This window comes from Fukomys damarensis, unplaced genomic scaffold, assembly GCF_012274545.1.
Source record: "Fukomys damarensis isolate Sample0158 unplaced genomic scaffold, DMR_v1.0_HiC HiC_scaffold_24, whole genome shotgun sequence".
Lineage (NCBI taxonomy): Eukaryota > Metazoa > Chordata > Mammalia > Rodentia > Bathyergidae > Fukomys > Fukomys damarensis.
In genome coordinates, this window is record NW_022900936.1 from 26,543,962 (window position 1) to 26,564,455 (window position 20,494).

Sequence of the window (20,494 nt, forward strand, 5' to 3'; positions counted from 1 at the left end):
CCCACCGCGCTGGGGCTCCGCCCCTGACTGAACTGAAGGCGAAGGGAGAGTGGCTATTGTATCGAAGAGCGCTGAAATTATGACATATTTAGTCAGAAAGTGCTCCCAGGAGAAGCCCTTGAAAATGACACCAGAAATTTTAGGTGGGTGGCCCTGAACTTGAGAAAACAGCCTGTAACGTGGAAGACTCGGAAAATGTCGACCCTGAAAGCATCCTGTAAATATGACACTAATAAGGACAGCATTTGGTCTTTTGGTTTGGTGTAGTGGCAGCAAGTAATTTTGTATGGAGGATACTTTTTTTTTTTTTTAACTTGGGCGATAGATTAAAAAAAACCTAATTTTCTAAAGAAAAGCATATTTTAGGAAATTTTAATTTTCATTTAGCATTGACACTACTAATTTTATGACTGAAAAAAACTGTTGAATTCAGGTTATGTTTCTTAAGGAATAGATTGTTCTTAATATAATTAATATAATGCAATAGGTATTTTCTGACTGTTCCCTGTTAATCAGGCACTGTCTTTAGTCCTTGAGAAACGAAAGTAAATATAAAAATCTGCATTGTGGGAGAAAGAGACTTCTCAGAAATACAATATAAGTATCAGTAACATTAGCAGTTATTTTTACTTGATGTTCGTTAGTCTTTAAATCCTGTTTCCTTTTTTCCCTCTGTCATTTTTTTAAGATGCGAGGAAGCTAAGAAAAGTGGTGCACTATAAACAACGGTTTATCTTGATCAAGTGAAAAAGTGGAAGCCTTTCTTATGTGCAAAAGTGTTGATATATTTGTATTTATTTATTTCCCAAGTCCTATCCAGGCCAACATAGTTCCTCTTTAACCTTCCCTCAGGTATTGCTTGTCTGGGAGCTGTATATTTAAGTTTCATTATAAAAAAATTCATTGTCTTTATAGGATTCTGTGTGTTGTACATTAATGTATTTTCAAATACTTAATGATCATATATTGTTACACAGAAATTTGCACCATTCTTTGTCTAAAAATGTGCATGATTTTTGTTATTATAGCCTCTTTTGTTTTGTCTGTACATAAGTTTATGTTGCTTACCATTCTGGAGTACTTGTTCAATGCTATAAACTCTCAAATTCAGCTGATGAATTTAGCTATTTGTTCAGATTTGATCTCAATAGACCATTTTCCCATGTAAAACTACTGTGTTTCCTAACTCGTATTGAATGCAGGCATGGTAATAAGCTAGCAATAGCTAGAAATAATTAACCAATAGAATTTACTGAAGTATATAATAAGTGGCAGTGGGTCAAACTGCATGGGATATTCTTCAAAATATAACCTTACTTAACACGTATTAAGATGTCTTGTATGTCCTGTATACATTTATAAAATAAAAATATAGACATATATACATATGCTCATGTATAAAACTAGAGCACCCTCGTCTTTCTTCTTTACTTAGATAACTCTCGCTTTTGTCGTTCTTCTTGGTTAGTATATTTGCAAGGATGTTCTGAACTCTACAATCTAGATTAGCTGGATGTCCTACCTGTGCTGTACAGTAATTACTTAGATATACTGCTGCCAAACTCTTACTGTAAACTAAGATAAGGTGAATATACTTCCGTACTAGGACAATCCCTCACAGATCTGTGTATGCATAATAGTTGTTGAAAAATACTATTTGAATAAATACCTTTCCTTTGTATTCCCAACAGCTAAGATTATGCCTGAGAATCAGCAGATATTTAATAAGAGTTGAATACATGAATGAACAAATGAGTAAATACATAGAGGAACTTGGCAAATCAAAATGATAAGGGATTCTTGTATCTTTTGGGTTTTTTAAAACAAATATTTTATTTTCACTGTTTTTCCTCATTACTTGGGATTGAACAGAGGGCCTGCACTCTGAGATATGTACCCAAATCTTTTTATTTTCTTTTTATTTTCCTTTTGAGACACTGTCTTTCTAAATCACTAAGTCACCCAAACTGTAATCAAGCTTCTGATCCCCCTGCCTCAGCCTTCCATAATGCTAAGATTTCAGGTGTGCAACACCACACTTGGCAGTTTAAGCCCTCATTTTAACTTCATTCTGATTTTTCGAACTATGTTTTCTCAGAGTAATTGTAGTATTTTTTTAACATTTGTTGCAAATGAAGTTATTGCAAAGCAATATTTAAAACAATTCAAAGTAATACAAAAGTGAAATTTATGAATAATCAAGTGAAATTTATGAATATGTATACACATATAACGCAATTAAAAAACCATACTACATATACCATGTTTAGCTTGTCTTTTTTAAACTTGTAGGTTTTCTGTAACTATAAATACTTTTCTATCTGCATTGATTTATACCCACAGTATGTACATAATTAAACCAATGTCACATTTTAACTTATATATTTTCCTTTTTTTGACTATGATAATGATCATTCTTGCTCTAATATGTCTGTGTACATGTGGAACATTATCACATGCAAGGATTTTTTTATTTTAGTAAAAAATTCTGTTGGATGTTTAACTGCTAAGTGAAAGAGCAAGATTATTAAAGATTTTTGACACAATGGTAAATTAAATAAAAGGTTATGTCCAAGTATGTTCTGATAAAAATATTTCTCCTTCTCAGTAAACACTATTCAACTGTTATAATCACCTTGAAAGTGCTCAGGAGCATGCCTGATGTACACAGATCAGTTAATCATATCTCTGTCTAGTTATCACCATCATTATTAGCATCACCATTATTAGCAGTATAATCATCGACCTTGTGTTACTGTTGACATTGTATACATGCCTGTAAGCTTATTAAAATCATTTTTATACCCAAGGAGAACTACATAAATACATAAATAGTGTCTTTCTACACTGTTGGTATTTTATATATTTTGTCATCTCTTGACATATTGTTATTTAATGGAAGAGGCATTAATAAATAACTTCTCATATTGAAAGCAAGTAAAATATATGATAATGAGAAAATGTAATTTAGTATTTTGCAACTATGATAAGTATTGTACTATCTGAAATGTCATTTGTATGAGTTACTTAGAATAATACAGATGAAAATAGTGTATAAGAATCACATTATAGTTTTACCTAGAAAGCACCGAGAGAAATATGTTCAGAATGATTTTCCATTTAACTAAGTATATATTTGTCGATGATATTTTTTACATGTAAGACATTTAAGTTACTTTTCTTCCCACCTTCTGAAGTGATGTGTTTTATTTGTATCTTTGTGAGAGGTCACCAAAAATTTTTAATAGCAGTACTCATTAGAAAGGAAGCTTCACATAAAATCAGAAGAGATTAAACAGGTTAAATGATAAAATGTCCTCAGCAACTAAATTTTCATGATTTTTAAATGAATGTTTTATTTTTTTGGTAGATTTCTGAAGCATATTTTCAAACTGCAATATTAGTTTTTGCTAACCTGTGATGCAAACTAAACCCTTCTGTTCCTACTGTTTTTTTGAAACTTTAACTTTTTTATTTTTGGCCTTGTACATGAACATCTCCATTTCCATTACTTACTCAAGTCTATTACTGGGAGAAAAGTAAGAGAAAAAAACAAATATATAGAAATAAATCCTATAATATTTTAAATGGTTGTCATTGTCATATAAAATAAGGACTTTTTATTTTCAAAATTTAGCCTCAAGAGATACACTAAAATTTCAAATTTTAAAATAGCCTCTGTGTTTTGGATGTAGATTACATAAACATGAAAAGCCTATAGATACACTTGACAGCTTCATGGGCATGAATTTCATTATTGATTGTGGTATATAAGTATGACTTATTTTATAATCAAAATGAGCATAAACCACAATTTTTTTTGCCACTTTCCATTTCTGGAGTTTTCTAACAGCACAACTTTTTTGTAGGCTTCCCACAGACATATTCTTCCAGACCACTTCTGAAATTTTGAGGTTAAAAGGAATAAAGAAATATATAATTAGCTTCTTCATTCCCTTAAATTCAACTTGTGTAGCTGAAACTTTGTGACTTATTATAGACCTTTTGACTTAAAGATCTTTCTCACAACCATAAATCAAAATGGAAGTAAACAAACTACTTCTCCTTTCTCAAAAAAAGAGGGAGGAGCAAAAGTCATTTTTACAGTATAATATAACCTGCTAGACTGTGACAGTTCTATGAAAGAGAAACCTTAACAAATTACAGATTTTTTTTTTGGTGAATTTGAGTACTTCTTTACTTTTTCAGATTCCAAATGAGAGTATATATTTTTCTGTGTTTGATGTGCTGGGTACGATCTGGTAAGATATTTATTAATAATTTTCTTTAAAAATTGCAACGCAATAATTAATATGACCTATATTCTGGGTTAAAGAATATTATAGATTCATAGAATGAAATATATTGTGCTTATGGCTATTAAGCATGTCAAACCAAATTACTGTAGAGGTTTGTGTGTTTATGTGTGTATGTGTTTGCTAAGTTGGAGTTCTGTATTTAGTTTTCAAACAGTAAGTAACTAGAAAACTTTTAAAAGATGTGGGTAAGGAACATATAGAAGCAACTGAGAAAAAGTTATTTCATAGTATAAAAAATTCATTCAGCATTTGAGAATCATAACTTAAAAATGTTTTGTTTCAATTTCATTCATAAAAATAGCAATATATTTGAGGAAAATTCTTATGTAGCTAAATTATTAATTTCAAAGCAAGCAAATTATGTGACACAACATTTTTCTTGTTTAGCATAATAAAAACTAGGACTGGATTATGTTATTAGGCAGAACTTTATTTTCTAGGTTTATGGGTTCATGGTAATAAAGTTTACTTATTTTAGCAATATTTATTACTTTATGGCAATAAAATAGAACTACTTGTTCTATTTTATAAAGTAGAACAAGAACTACTTGTTTTAAATTATGTTGATAAAAACAGTAGTAAATTTAAAATACAAGATGAATATCTTTCCGTAAGTATTCTGCGAAAACATTATTTTCTTTATGTTTTAGACATCTTCCTAAAAGTAATGTATTCTCAAAACATCTTAAAAAAATCAACTTGAAATTAACAATGTACTTTTTTTCAATTGAATATTCAATGTAATTATGCCTTCTGGAAATGTTTGAATTTTATTTTTATAAACATGCAATGTGTGCAATATATAAATGATTTCTCATCATTTATATATTACTCTTTGTCTCATGATACCTGCCTAAATATGAGGTTTGATAAGAAAATATGGTGGATGTTTAATCACTTACATAATAGTAAAACACATTGCCATTATTACTTCTCAAAATATTCCCCCTTGCTACCAACATACTTATCCCATTATTTTTGCTACTTTCTAAAGTGGTTCTGGAAGTCATCTCTTGTGTGACACTTGTGCTATCAAGGCTGTCTGAATGTCCTGAGTCAATTCAAGACATTTACCTTTCATGGTAATTTTTATTGAGTAAGAGTTAGCAGTCACAGACCTGGTGAATAATCTGGATAATGGCACAGGGCAATGTTTTTAAAAGCCTTTCCATTGGATGGCATTCAGTAGCATTCACTGATTTGTGATCACAGCTTGTAACCGTTTTTGTAATTCCTTTGAAAGAAATCACCCCAATTTAGAAAATATTTCTATAAATGGACAGACAATACAGACAATAAATATTTTAGTTCTTGTGAGATCATTAGTCACTGTTACATCTATTCAACTCTGCCTTGATAATATGAAAGCATGCATAAATAATATGTAATGGAGTGAGTGTGACTGTGTTCTAACATAACTATTTGTGGGCACTACAATTTGAATTAGTTGTAATTTTTACATGCCTCAAAATATTGCCTTTTTTTTTTTTTTTTTTTTTTTTTTTTTTTTGGTACTGTGGATTGGACTTAGGACCTTGTGCTTGCTGGGCTGGCACTATTCTGTTGAGCTAAATCCCCAGCCCAATATTGCCATTTTGAATTTTTTCAATCATTAAAAAATGTAAGAGCTTTTTATATGTTTCTGATCAGTTTTAGCTCACAGTATATAGTTTACCAACTCCTATGTTCTCTGGCAGAGATGTTAAACGTTGATTAAATCATATTTCTCATTTCACAGTTGGTGGAATTGCAATAGAGAAAGCTGGAGTTGCTTTTCTACAATCATAGATCTTTCACTGCTAGGAGTCATGTTTAAAAAATCAAAGACTGGAGACAAAGCCCAAGATACTGCATTTTTAATGAACTCTTAAGTGATGGTGATGAGTACATGGGTCAAACTTCCAAGTAGTAAAGGTATAGTCTAGGATGTCGTACAATGTTAATAGCCCAGTTATGGGGCAGTGGCTTTCTGAAACTCATGGAAGTCTGAGACTGTTGCTTCAACACAGTCGTATTTATGTAAGTTATATCAGTGTCCTTCTGACATGACCAGTAATTTATTTTGATTGACCTACTAAAATCAGTTGCCTACAATCAACTTGAATTTATTGTGCTAATGACTTCTTAATAAAAGGGTGACATGAAAGAACATGGAATTTGCAGTCGTAACTCTGAGATTCACTTCCTGCTGGATTGTTATCTGGTCTAAGTTACTTAATCTTCACGAATCTCAGTTTCCTCACTTCTGTGTGGAAATAGTTAAACTATTTCACTACACTTGGAAGCTCAAAGGAGAGCATAAATGTGTTATCTGGTCAATTATAAGGCAGTGTAAATGAGGTTAGAATAATCCATTCCTTTCTTCCATGTGCATTTTCTCATTAATTATTTTAGATGACTTCCAGATACAGGTCTTCTCTATGTGTTGTTCATGGATTACTTGTATCAGAATATCCTGAAATACCCATTTAAAAATGCAGATTAACTACTAAGTCAGAATCTCTGGGAATCGTTCCATGAAATTATATTATGTACAAAGTTTCACAGTCACTTTTTCACGCCCATTTTTATATTCATCTTACAGAATTCTTGGTTTAAAGGCCTGTTATATATCCAATTTATTTTACTTTTGTAGTCAAAGTCATTATCAAAAAGTATAAATATTTTCATTAATGAAATAGTTACTCATGAATACCTTGATTTTTCTGGGACATGTTAGCTTAATATATATTTAATAAATGATTTCTTGTGAAGTTAAGTATTAAAGATATGTTAGTCTTTAATTTTGATTTCTGCCACTAATGCTTAAAATTCTAACTATAGTTTTGTGTTTTAACTGGTCCTATGATAAAACAAACCTATGTTTTGGTAGTATCTACTTAGTTGTTTTGTATCTGAAATTCCTCTGGCCCCAAAGAATATTTTTTTCAATTAAACTTGAATAAAAAATGAGATAATAAACTTCTAATAGCATCTCACTTATGTTTCTCAAGTGTTCATATAATAACTTGTGTCATAAATATGTTTTCATGCCTTCTAGCTTTTACACAGAAATTTCCTATTGCATGTTACTGTGACCTTAGGTTATTCATTCATTTTAAATTTCGCTTTCTTCATAGAAAAAGTGAAGGAAAGGATCAGAAATATAAAACATCATAGGACTTTGCATGGAGTGGTTGCTAAATAAGTTTTTGTTATTACTTTTGATATTGCAAAAAATCATTTTGTTTTAAGAAATGAAGAAAGAGAAGGAGAAACTTTTCACTGAGAATTTTGGGGCAATCACAGGGAGATATATCAAATATTTCCAGGATGTATGTGAAGATTGGTGTCCTTTTATGGCAAGGTCTTGGGTCTTCTCTGGTTGTGACTTGGTCAACCTAGAAAGTCAAAAGAAAAAATTAGTTTGAGCAGTTTAGCATGTGTGAAAATCAACTTAAATTCCAAGAATATTACAGTAGCAGCAATTATTTATTTCAGTTCCTGCTTAAAGATGAAAGCATTATGTGAAGTGTAAAAAGCCAGGGATAGAAAGACAAATACTGTGTGATCTCACTAATATATGGAATCTAAAATGGCTGAACTTCTAGATCAGAGTAGAATGGTAGTTGTCAGAGGCTCCAGTTAAGGTGGAGGAATGGAGTTTTGGGGAGGTTGGTCAATAGGCGAAAAGGTTACTAAAAATAGCCTCTGATATTCTACTACATATGAGGGTGACTAATAATATTGCATTAAACATTTCAAGATAGCTAGATAAGAGATTCTTGACTAAGAAATGATAAATGTTTAGTGAAATGTATATGCTACTCTGATTTGATCATTAGAAAATGTAAACCCGTATGGAAACGTTACAACATTCCCCACAAACATGTCATTATTATGTGTCAAATTATTTCAATGTAATTTTTTTTAAAAATCATGAAAATAAAACCCCACACTAGGAAGCCAAGTGTCAAAGACAAGATGTGAAAGCATTTTCTGAATCAAAGAGAAGTTTGAGAGGGACTAGAGGCACTCTGGTCTCAGCTGTCCACACGCAGGGCACTGTCCCTGTCTCACGAGTCTTTTGTGACCTCCCTGTTCTCATTGTCGTAAGCATTTTAACTGGAATGGAAATATATTGCATACATACAGCTGGACTACATGGAACAGTTATTCATAACTTCCCTGTGTATTTTCTTAGCACTCTTACTGCTTCTGCGATTTGAAACAAAATGATTTTCAGAATTCTTTCTCAATACACTTCTCTTTTGAGATTACTGTCCGTGTCTTTATCTTCCTACATAGTTGGCAGTGAAACCCAAATTGTTTCCCAGCTACTGAATCCTCCCCCACTAAGTTTATTGGTACATTTAAAACAAACAATACAGTAATATTTATCATTGGGACCTTATACTTTGCATGATATGTCTTGGTTCTTGTTTTTTCCCCATACCCCTGCCCTCCCTTTACCCCCTTCGCCCTGAATTTCTAATCACAGTTAATTCATCTAGTCCCCAGGGCTTCAACTTGTTACTTTCTCAAAGAGAATTTAAACAATTATTACTTCTCTTTCTACTCTGACATAATCAGATTTTGGTTGGTAAATTACTTGTTTTGCTATTTTCATTTTTTAATTAAAGACAGTCTGTTTAAACCATTTTCCCTCATTGTAAAGCTAACAAATGAATAGTTTTGACCTGGAAAACAGGAAATACTAAACTATAGAAAATAGAGAATACATATAGAGAGAAATAGAAAAAATTTAACATCAGCATCACTATATACTGTACTTAATTATGGGTTGATGTCCTACTACAAGTAATTTTTATTACATTCAAAATGCATGTGTATATGTATATGTTCATGAATGTATCCACTTGTAGTGTACTATTATATGACCACACATTACCAATTGTAGATAAAATTAATGCTATATCTATGGACTATATGCATATTTATGTTTTATTTATGAACTTTGTAATATTTTTACATAATAGATATTTTATGATGCTATTGCTAGTTTCAAAAATTGATTTCTTTATTGCTGTAAAATTTATTATTCTTGCCTCCTGTTGCCATATGTTTAGTTGAATCCTAAATATTCACTTAATAACATTATGTTTTATATTGGTGTTAATGGTTAATAAATGTCGTAGTAAAACAATATAATATTATTTTAATAACTATTTTTAAAAAGATAAACCATATTTTAGTAAGTTTTCAAGTAGTTTATTTTGGAAAATATCTGTTTATAGACTTAATTTGTTGCTTAATTCCTTTCCTACATTATATTGAAAATATTTCCATAGTTTAGTTTTTCTTTTTCATTATAGTTAGTTTTAAATTAGTTTTAAATATATATGCTGTGAAATCTACCACTTTGATTCATACTCTGTTTTCTTCCTTTGTGTAAGAAGTCACTCTTCAACTTGAGATGATGTGTATATCAACTGTGTTCTTTTAGTTTACACAATTTTACTTTTATGTATAATGTTTTAATATAGCTAGAATTAAATAATTCTTTTAGATATTTTTATTTCAAAATCTATTACATTTGGCTGATTTTAATTGCTACAGTTATTGTGCTAATATATTTCTGGCTGTTCTTGTGTTTTATGAATTTATTATTTCTTGATCAGTTTCACCAGACTCTTTTTATTTATTATATAAAATAATTTTAAAGTTGTAATTCACTTTTCTTACATTTCCTCCTCTCTCATGACATCTCATTGAAACTTTTTTAAAAGTTGCATTGCACATATAAATTAATTTGAGTAGAATTGGTTTCATGACATTATCTCTTCCTTTACGGATCATAGTATATTTTAGGGCTTATTTGAATCCTCTGTATTTCTATGTAATGGTTTTTGATTGTGTAGCTTTGTTTTAAAATCTGTATTGTATATTTTTATTTCTTTTTTTTTCTAGTCTTTTCTTCCTTATTTTTATATAATTTCTTCTAGTTGTCTTCCTCTTCCTATTCCCTTTCTTGAATCCCTTTTTCATAAAAGACCTGGTTAGCGTGAAAATCACAGGAATCTTGTTCAAACTAGCTTTGAAAAAACTATTATCTCCCATAATGGAAGAGTTTTGCATAAAATATCATAGAATGTCCATATTCAAAAACAGTAGCATCAGTACATGTTGCCTTACAGCTTGAATTCTTGAGAGAGCAAAGTCATATTGTCTTTCTGTGTCATGCAAAGGGATCCCAAAGAGATCTAGTTGGGTTACACACTATGAAAATAAAATCAGGAGTCTCAGCTGATTGGGTATTCAGAGTTTTCCAGTAAGAAGAGAGAGTACATCTTCAGAAAAATCAAACAAGGTGGGGAGAAATTTCTAAAAGAAAACTTTCAGAGCTGAAAATATATATATATACGTTTACAACAACATGTATTGATACTTATATTTTTGTGGTTTGAATATTTTTTAAACTGCTGGTTACTGCTGGTGTGAGCTAAACTATTGATTTTTATTATGTGTATACTAAAAATTAGGATTTTTTTCAGCAGTTATCATCATAATTTTTAAGTACAACATCATATTGCATGCAATGAAAAGAAAAAGGACTAGGGCCAGGGATTTCACTCAGTGTTTCTGGTGCCTGCCTTTGCAAGCATAAGGGCCCAAGTTTGATTCCTGGGACAAAACAATAACAACAACAACAACAACAAAAACAACAACAAACAAAAGACAAAAGAGAATAAAGTCTGGATTCTTGTGATCATATAGTATTTCCTTTATAGTTAAAGTAGAATGTTCAAGAATAATTAAAAAAAGAATAATTCATAAACTGATGACAGATGTCTTACGTTTCTTAATTTTAATGAAAATAGATAACTAGCATTTCCTTATTAATATGGTAATCACTGATAACAAAATGGGTAGGGTGAATCATAAATTTTAATTTATGTAAAATAGTATTAAATTATTTTTATTTGATCTTTTCTTATGCCATATTTTTTGAGTATATAATTTAGGAATTTTGCTTTTAAAATATAATTAATGCGTTAGAATGATTTGTAACTCCCCCCTCCCTCTCTTTAACTCCTCTTTCCCCATTTTCACTTTTATTGTTTTTATTCTTAATTCCTATTTGTGACACATAATGTTTACATTCATTTGGATGTTTGGTACCTATACATGACACATCCTGCCTTGCCCTCAATCTCTTGGATTCATTCCTATTTGCACAAGATCTGGCTCCGTGTTTCATTCTATCTATCTTTTATTTTGCTGCTTGTTTGTACTTTGTCTTATTCAAATGAAAGATATCATATGATATTCAAGCTTCTGGGTCTGATTTGTTTCACTCAACATTATATTTTCCAGATACATCTATTTTCTTGCAAATGTCTTGAATTTATCCTTCTTTGTAACCAAGTAGTATTCCATTATGTATAAATATCACATTTTCTTTATCCATTAATTTTTGATGGGCATACAGACTGCTTGCAGTTGTAACTATTATGAATGGTACTGCTATAAACATTGGTACACAAGTGTCACTGTAATATGATGTCTTTAACTCTTTTGAGAAGATAAGTAGGAGAGGAATGGCTGGGTCAAGTGGAATTTCTAAGTTTAGTTTTTTGAAAATTTACATACTGATTTCCATTCTAGTTTTAATAGTTTATCTTCCCATCAACAATTATTTTTCCTTATTCCCTTTCCCCTACCCTGGAAATAAAGTGTATGTAAATGGGGAGGAGAGGAGGGGTGAAGGGAGGGCAGGGACAAGGGGAAAAAATGAGAACCAAGACCTGTCATGTAAAGGTACAAGATCACAGTAATGAATGTAACTGTACTGTATACCCAGAATGTACAAATAAACTCAATAAAAAGGAACAAAAACAATTATTTTTCACTGCAACCATGCCAGCATTTGCTATTCTTTGACTTCTTGATGATTGCCATTCTTTTAAGTATAAGAGAGTTGCTTTAATTTGTATTTATCTAATAGCCAGAGCTGTTGAACATTTTTTTCATATATTTCTTTACCATTTTTGCTTGTTTTCTGAGAAGTGTCTATTAATTTTGGAAGCCCATTTCTTGATTGGGTCTTTTATTTTGCGTGATCTAATTTTTTTGAGTTCTTTATTTATAATAGATATTATTCATCTCTCTGAGGAATAGCTAACAAAAACATTTCCCCATTCTGTAGGTTTTCTTTTCATTCTAATTGTTTCCTTTACTGTGTAGAAGCTTTTTAGTTTGATATAATCTCGTCTGTTGATTCTTGCTACAATATTCAATACCCCTTCATGATTAAAGACTCTGAAGAAAATAGATATAGAAGTTCTATATCTGAGTTCGATAAAAGCTATATATGAGAAAATATTCTCTAACATCATATTAAATGAGAAAAAACTGAAAGCACTACCTCTAAATTTAATAACAAAGAAAGAATGCCCACTATTACCAATTTTATTTAACATATTACTCAAAGCATTATCCAGAGAAATTTCAGGCAAGAGAAAGAAATAAAAGAGATATACAGAAAAGCAAGAAATCAAATTATTTGCCGATGCCATGACATTCTATTCAGAAGACCCAAAGAATTCCAACAAAAACTGTTAGAATTAATAATTCCAGCAATGTAACGACACAAATCAACACAAATATTAAAGCCCTCATGCACATCAATAATGAACTCAATAAGAATGCATTTAAAAATCGATATGATTCACAGATGGAAATTAATCTAACTAGAGAATTTAAAGACCCCTACAATGAAAATCACAGTACTGTGAAAAAGAAGATTGAATAGGGCATCAGATAATTGAAAATTTTTTATTATGAATGGGTGTTGGATTTTATAATTCTAATGGGATTTCCCTTGTATTTGATTTGTTTCTTTTCTCTAACTGCTTGTGGAATTTTGTTCTTCTGTTGGGTTTCTGGAATCTTAACTATTATATGTCATGTGTAGATGTTTTTATCATGGCTAGTTGGAGTCCTATATGCTTCACTTATCTGTATATCAAGTTATTTTTCCCTACTTGGTAAGTTTTCTGTCATTACCTCTGTGAATAGTTTTTTTTTTTTTTAATGTCATCTGCACTCTTTCCTGTTTGTTCATTGACTCTGATCAGTCTTATGTTCTTCTTTTCATTAGGTAGCAGCTTCTGGATTGATTTCTTGTGGTCCCTTATTATTTTTAAGAAAATTTTTCCTGGTCATTCCTTGTAATCCTATCTTCTATATCTGAAATTCTTTCCTCACATTGGCTCATTCTGCTGTGTAAACTTTCAATGGAGTTTTTAATCTCCTGGAAATGTTTGCATCTATTTTATGGATTCCATTTGTTTCCTATGTTAGGATTCCATTATGCTCTTCAGCTTTTCTATTTTTTTTTAATCTGTGTCTGCCCTAGATTTATTAATCATGTCTTTCACTATGGACACAATCTCTGTTATCTGAGAAATTATTTCTGATTTTATTTCTTCCAGATCCTCTTTTGTTGCCAGATCAGGGAGTCCAGGTGGTTGAGTATCAGATTGTTCCATCTCTTTTCCCTTTAGGTCATCTGGAAGTCTGGTTTTGAGACTTGTTTACATGTCTTCTCATTTCAACAAATGCAGACTGCTGTGCCTTTGTTGAGGAAACTTTTTGCTCACACAGTGGTCTTGAATTATTAGCAAGCCACTGAGCAGCCTTTTCTCTGCTGCCCACCAGTATACCAATTCCTGGGGTCAGAATTTTGGCCTTCTGCATCCCTAAACTGACCTCTTTTCTGGGCAAGCTTCTGACTTGGGCCTGTGCAAACTCGGCATGGTATCTAGGTGTGCATCTGTTTAGGGCCCCTATGTAACTGTTGTCTGGAAGGGCCTTTAGCTGTGGGAAGTTCATCCCAGTCCCTTGTGTCTGAGCAGGCTTCTGGCTAGGGTCTCTATGCACTTACCCATAGTATTGGGCTGAGCATCTGCATGTTGCTTGTGTACCTGTGTAGCTCTTTTCTGGACAGGCTTTTGGTTTGAGCCTGTTGCCTGAGCTGCCCCTGGCTGTGATCTGCCTGCTGCTGCCCGCTCTTGTCCACACTCAGAACTATTCAGTATTTACATGTTTGTCCTATTTATTTCACTTGAAAATATGGCCTCCATGTGCTTCCATTTAGCTATAAATGTCTCTAGTTTCTCATTATTTATGGCAGAGTTGTACTCCATTTTATAAAGAAAATCTATCCAGTCACCAGCGGAAATCCAGAGGACTTTTAATACCTACTTTGAGAAGCTATACACCAATAAGATGGAAAACACAGAAGAAATGGACAGATTTACAGATACATATGAATTACCAAAGTTTAACAAAAAAGCCTAAAATTTCTAAGCAACCCAATATCAATCAATGAAATTAAACATAATTAAAAACTTACTAACGAAGAAAAGTCCAGGTCTTGATAGATGCACTGCTGAATTCCATAAGACATTCAGAGAGGAACTACTGCCACTACCATTTAAACTCTTCAGAGAAATTAAAAGGGAAGCAATACTCCCAAATTCATTCCTGGAAGTAAGCATCACCTTGATCTCCAAAGCAGAGAAACATCCAACCGAAAAGAGAACTATAGACCAGTTACCCAAATGAACATAGATTCACAAATCCTCAATAAGATACTGGCAAAGAGAGTACAGAAGATCATCAAGAAGATCATACACCCTGACCAAGTGAGATTCATCCCTGGGATGCAGGGGCGATTCAACATAAACAAATCAATAAATATAATACACTATATTAATAGGCTAAAAACCATATGATTATCTCAATGGATGCAGAAAAAGAATTAGACAAAATCCAATACCTATTCATGATAAAAATCCTACAGAAAATTGGAATAGATGGTCTCTACCTCAGTCTAATAAAAGAAATCTATGAAAAACCAACAGCTAATATCATACGAAATGGACAAAAGCTGAAATCCTTTATGCTAAAGTCAGGAACAAGACAAGGACATCTGCTATCACCATTCCTGTTCAATATAGTTTTGGAAACATTAGCCATAGCAATTAGACAAGAGAAAGAAATAAAAGGAATAAAGATGGGAAATGAAGAAGCCACATCGTCATTATTTGCAGATGACATATTTTATATAGAAGACCCCAAGAAGTCCACCAAACGTTTTCTTGACTTAATAACCAAATTTAGTAAAGTAGATGTACACAAGGTCAACACACAAAAATCAGTAGCTTTTCTGTACACAGAAAACAGACACAGAGAGAAATGGGCAATTGCTTTCACAATGACATTTAAAAAATTGAAATACCTAGGCATCAACCTAACAAAAGAAATCAAAGACCTCTACTTTGAAAACTATAGCACTCTAAAAAAAGAGATAGGAGAGGATATCAGAAAATGGAATGATATCACTTGCTCCTGGGTAGGAAGACTGAACATAGTAAAAATGGCCATACTTCCAAAACTGCTATATAGATTCAAGACAATCACAATTGAAATTCCAGCATCAAACCTAAAAGACCTTGAGAAAATAATCCAACAATTCCTTTGGAACAACAAAAGATCTAGAATACCAAAAGTAATTCTAGAAAATAAAGAAAACATAGTGGACATCACAGTCCCCAGCTCAAAACTATACTACAAAGGCACTGTGATAAAAACAGCATGGTACTGGCAAAGAAACAGACCCAAGTACCAGTGGAACAGATTAGAAGATGCAGAAACAACTCCAGACACACTCAGCCACCTCATCTTTGACAAAGGAGCCAAATACCATCACTGGAGGAAAAATAGATTTTTTTAATAAATGGTGCTGGAAAAACTGGGTTTCACCTTGCCAATATTAAAACTAGACCTATGTCTCTCACCATGCAGTAAACTAAAATTGATGTGAATTAAAGATCTAAAAATTAAAACAGAAACACTAAACAGGCTGGAAGAGGGGTTAGGTGGAACTGTTAAAGTAATTGGCATAGGGAAACATTTTATGAATAATACCTCAGTTGCCTGTGAACTAGCACAAACAATTAACAAGTGGGATCTCTTCTTATTGAAAAGCTTCTGTGCAGCAAGAGAAATCACCAACAATGTGAACAGACAGACTACAATGTGGGAAAAAATTTTCAACAGCAGTTCCTCAGACAAAGTTCTACTATCTAGAATATATAAAGAACTTTTTAAAAAATCAGACCTTCCAAATTTAAAGACCCAATCCAAATATGGGCATCTGCAAATGAATGAATAGACATTTCTCAGACAAAGAAGTAGAAGTAATAAATAAACATATGAAAAAATGTTCAACATCACTGATGATTTGAGAGATGCAAATGGAAACAATGCTGAGGGTCCACTTCACCTGACAAAGAATGGATGCTATCATGAAATCAACCCAAAACAAATGTTGGTGGGGCTGTGGGAAAAAGGAACCCTGTTCCATTGCTGGTGGGAGTGTAGAGTGGAGCAACCACTGTGGAAATCAATATGTAGATACCTTCAAAAACTAGGATTAGAGGTCCCATTTGACCCAGCTATTCCCCTGCTGTGTACCTTCCCAAAACAATTAAAATAATCATATCACAATAAATACATGTTCTCTGATGTTTATAGAGGCACAGTTTGTAATAAGTAAAACTTGGAAACAGCCCAATTGACCAACACTTGAAGACTGGATAAAGAAAATGTGGGTTTAAAAAAATAAAATAGAGACATTTATAGCTAATCACTACATTGCATATTGAGGGCACAGTCTTAAATGAAATAAGTAGGACACACATGCAAGTACCAAATAGTTTCTCTGGTGTTAGAAACCGAAAGTGTAAATAAGGTATAATAGATAATGTGAAATAGGAGGAAAAAGGGAAAGAGGATGGGAAAGTTGAAGGGGAATGGGAAAAGAAAGAAGGGAATGGAATTAATGAGAAAATGAAAAAATGGAAACAAAGTCTTTGTAGATAGGGAGGAATGGAGTGGTTGAAGATAGGGCAGGGGAATGGGGAAAAAATAAGAACAAAGATAGATTATGTAAAGGTGCAAATTTCCAGTGGTGAATGTCACTATATTTTATACCTAAAATGTACCAATGAAATTAATTTAAATAGTATCAATAGTTCTCTGGTGTGAGAAACTGGCAATATAAATGAGAATCAAATATATATAATAGATAATGTGAAATAGGAAGAAAAGACCCAAAGGGAATGGGGAAACTGAAGTGGGAGGGGTAGGGGAAAGAGAAGAGGGGAAAGGAATAAATATGAGAAAAGGAAAAAGTGGAAACAAAGTCTTTGTAAATAGGGAGGGGTGGAGGGGTTGAAGGGAGGGCAGAGCAATGGGGAAATTAAGAATCAAGATATATCATGTAAAGGTACAAATATCCAATGATGAATGTCATCATCCTGCATACCCCATATGTACCAATAAACTTAATGAATAATTAAAAAAAATTGAAAGATGCCCTTTATTTCTGCATAAGAAGGACCAATATTGTCAAAATGGCCATATCTCCAAAATGATGTAGAGATTCAGGGTATGACCTTCCAAGACTGAAATTTTGTAATGATGAAACATTAATTCCTTTTCCCTGTTTTCTCCCCAGCCCTGGAAACCACCATTCTATTTTCTCTGTAACTTCAGACCCTCTAGATGTAACACATAGATGGAATCAAACAGTAGTTCTCTTTCAATGGCTGCCATATTTTCTCTTAGCATTATGTATTTAAGGTTTCCTTATGTTGCAACATGTGTTTAGGTTTCCTTGCTTTGTTATTATTCTTCATCAGCTTTTGTCTTCCATTTATTTTGTTACTGTCACTGTCTAGCTACTGTTAAAACTTACAGAAACATGGGTATACAAATATGTCAAGTCCCTCCCTTCGTTGCTTTGGATGCATACTCAGAAATGAAATAGCTGATCATATGGAAATCATCTTTTAAGCTTTTTGAAAAACTGAACTGCTGTTTTCTACAGCAGTGGCACCATTTTATGTCCTCATGAACAATGCAGAGTTCCCTGTTTCCCATACTGCACCAATAGCTATTATTTTTTTTTTCTAATTTAAAAGAACAGTAATAGCAGCCTAAAAGGTTGGAAGTGGTATTTCATTTGGGTATTAATTTATGTATTTTAAAAATGAGTAGCAATATTGAGCATGTTTTAGGAGTTTATTGGCCACTTATATATCCTTTTTGAGGTGTCTTCAGTCCTCTACTACTTTTTAAAAATCAGATTTTGATTACTTGTTGTTAAATTTTAGGAGTTCTTTATATATTGTGAATAGTAACCCTTAATAAAAATATAATCTGTAAACATTTCCCCCGTTCAGGGCTTGTCTTTTCATTCTGTGATAATGTCCTTTGATATGCACAGTAGTTTTAAATTTTGATGAAGCTCAATTTATCTATTTAGTCACTTGTGCTTTTTTATTTGGTGGTGTTCAAGAGATCATGGCAAATTCAATCTATTACAGCTTTCCACTTCTCTTTTCCTCTGAAGTTTTACTACTTCAGTTCTACAATGAATTTCTTAGTCTCTTATAAATTTTTAATCTAAAGCTATTTTCTCTGAGCGTAATGCAACATATCAACTGTTTTGAATTACATATCATCTTCAATTTTAAATATTGGTTGATCCATATATTAAGATAAATAAAAATGAGTCTCTACAGATAACATATAGTTGGATCCTGTTGTTTTTTTTTTTTTTTTTAACATCCATTCTGTTAATCCCTATCTTTTGGGGGGGTGGAGGGTACTGGAGATTGTACTGAGGATCTTGCACTTTTGAGGCATGCAGGGGAACCACTGAACTAAATCCCCAGCCAAATCTCTGTCTTTTGATAAGGTATTTTAATACATCCTGCACTTCATTGCTGGTGGTAAAGTACTCGGTTTTGTCATTTTATTATCAGTTTTCTACATATCCTAAGGCATTTCATTCATTATTCTCTTCCCCTTTCTTTATGTTTAGATTTTTGGTAATGGCATGATTTGATTCCTGTTTCATTACCTTTTTTATATATTCTATAGATATTTTCTATATAGTTAACATGGGGATTACAAATAATAAATTTTAACAATTTAGATTATATTTATATTAAATTTTTATGGCATACAAATCTCTCAGGTTTATTCTGACCTTTGTGTTTCCTTTGACAAAAATGTTACCTTTTTATCTATTGTATTCTCTTTATTGTAGATTTATAATTGTATTTGTACATTTGCTTCATTTGAATACTATGGAAAATAGTGAAATTAGAAATAAAAATTACAATAATACTCTTTTCTACATTCTATAGGCATTCTTTAACCACAGAACTTTATATTGTCATACGATTTTAAGTTAGTATCTAATGTGCTTTCATTTCAGCTTAAGACTTATATAGGGCACTGCCTTTTCACATAGCATTTTGCCTGGTAATATTTTAATTTCTTTCTTATTTTTGAAGAGCAATTTTGTAATCATACTCATACATCTATGATGCCTAAAATTTTTTTTCTTTTTATTGAGGTTATTGGTACAATCTATGTATACAATTCAATTACATTCATCATTGGGATTCTGTACCTTTACATAATAGGTCTTGATTCTCATTTTTCCCCTTGTCCCTGTCCTCCCTTCACCCCCTCCTCCCCTCCTCATTTACAAACACTTTATTTCCATTTTTTCAGTTTCTCATATTTTTTTCCTCTCCCTTATTACCTTTCTCCCACCTTTCCCACTTTCCCTACACCTTTAACCTTTTACTTCCTATTTCACATTATTAACTATCTCATTAGGATCCTGTGTACTATTGTAGTTTTTCACACCAAAGAAACTATTCAGTATTTCAGTTAAAGAAATCTCTGTATGAACATTAAAAACAGGGAATCCTAAAATAAAACTAAAAAGAAAAGTAAAAGAGAAAAGGCAATGATGTAACATCAAAATAATCCTTAATTCTGGAGATGAAAATGGTTCCTGAACATATCTAAATTGCTTCTTGCTCTTATAGTCTTATCTTATTCTTTTTTTCATTGTTTAGAGAATACTTTATTAGTTTCTGCAATCAAACCCACATAGATATGACCTTACATATTTAGTACAATGTGTTACCCCTGTACACATGGAAAAAAATAAAAATAAAAATAAAAATAAATTAACATTTCTAGACCAATATGGTTGTCCATTTCTGTACAATGCCAAGACAACACAGTAAATTGGGATGATTTTTCCAAAGTTGGCAGCACCGTTAAAGTTTCCC

The 20,494-nt window shown here is 32.0% G+C and overlaps 1 protein-coding gene across 1 annotated transcript in view; it reads left to right on the forward strand.

The window, feature by feature from the left end:
• The first annotated feature begins 20 nt into the window (after positions 1–20).
• Lipi (lipase I) overlaps positions 21–20,494 on the forward strand; it is a 61,515-nt gene continuing 41,041 nt past the window's right edge. Inside the window, exon 1 of the mRNA XM_010602905.3 lies at positions 21–143. Coding sequence (XP_010601207.1) covers positions 80–143 — 64 coding nt within the window. The 5' untranslated portion in view covers positions 21–79. The remainder of the gene's footprint in view (positions 144–20,494) is intronic.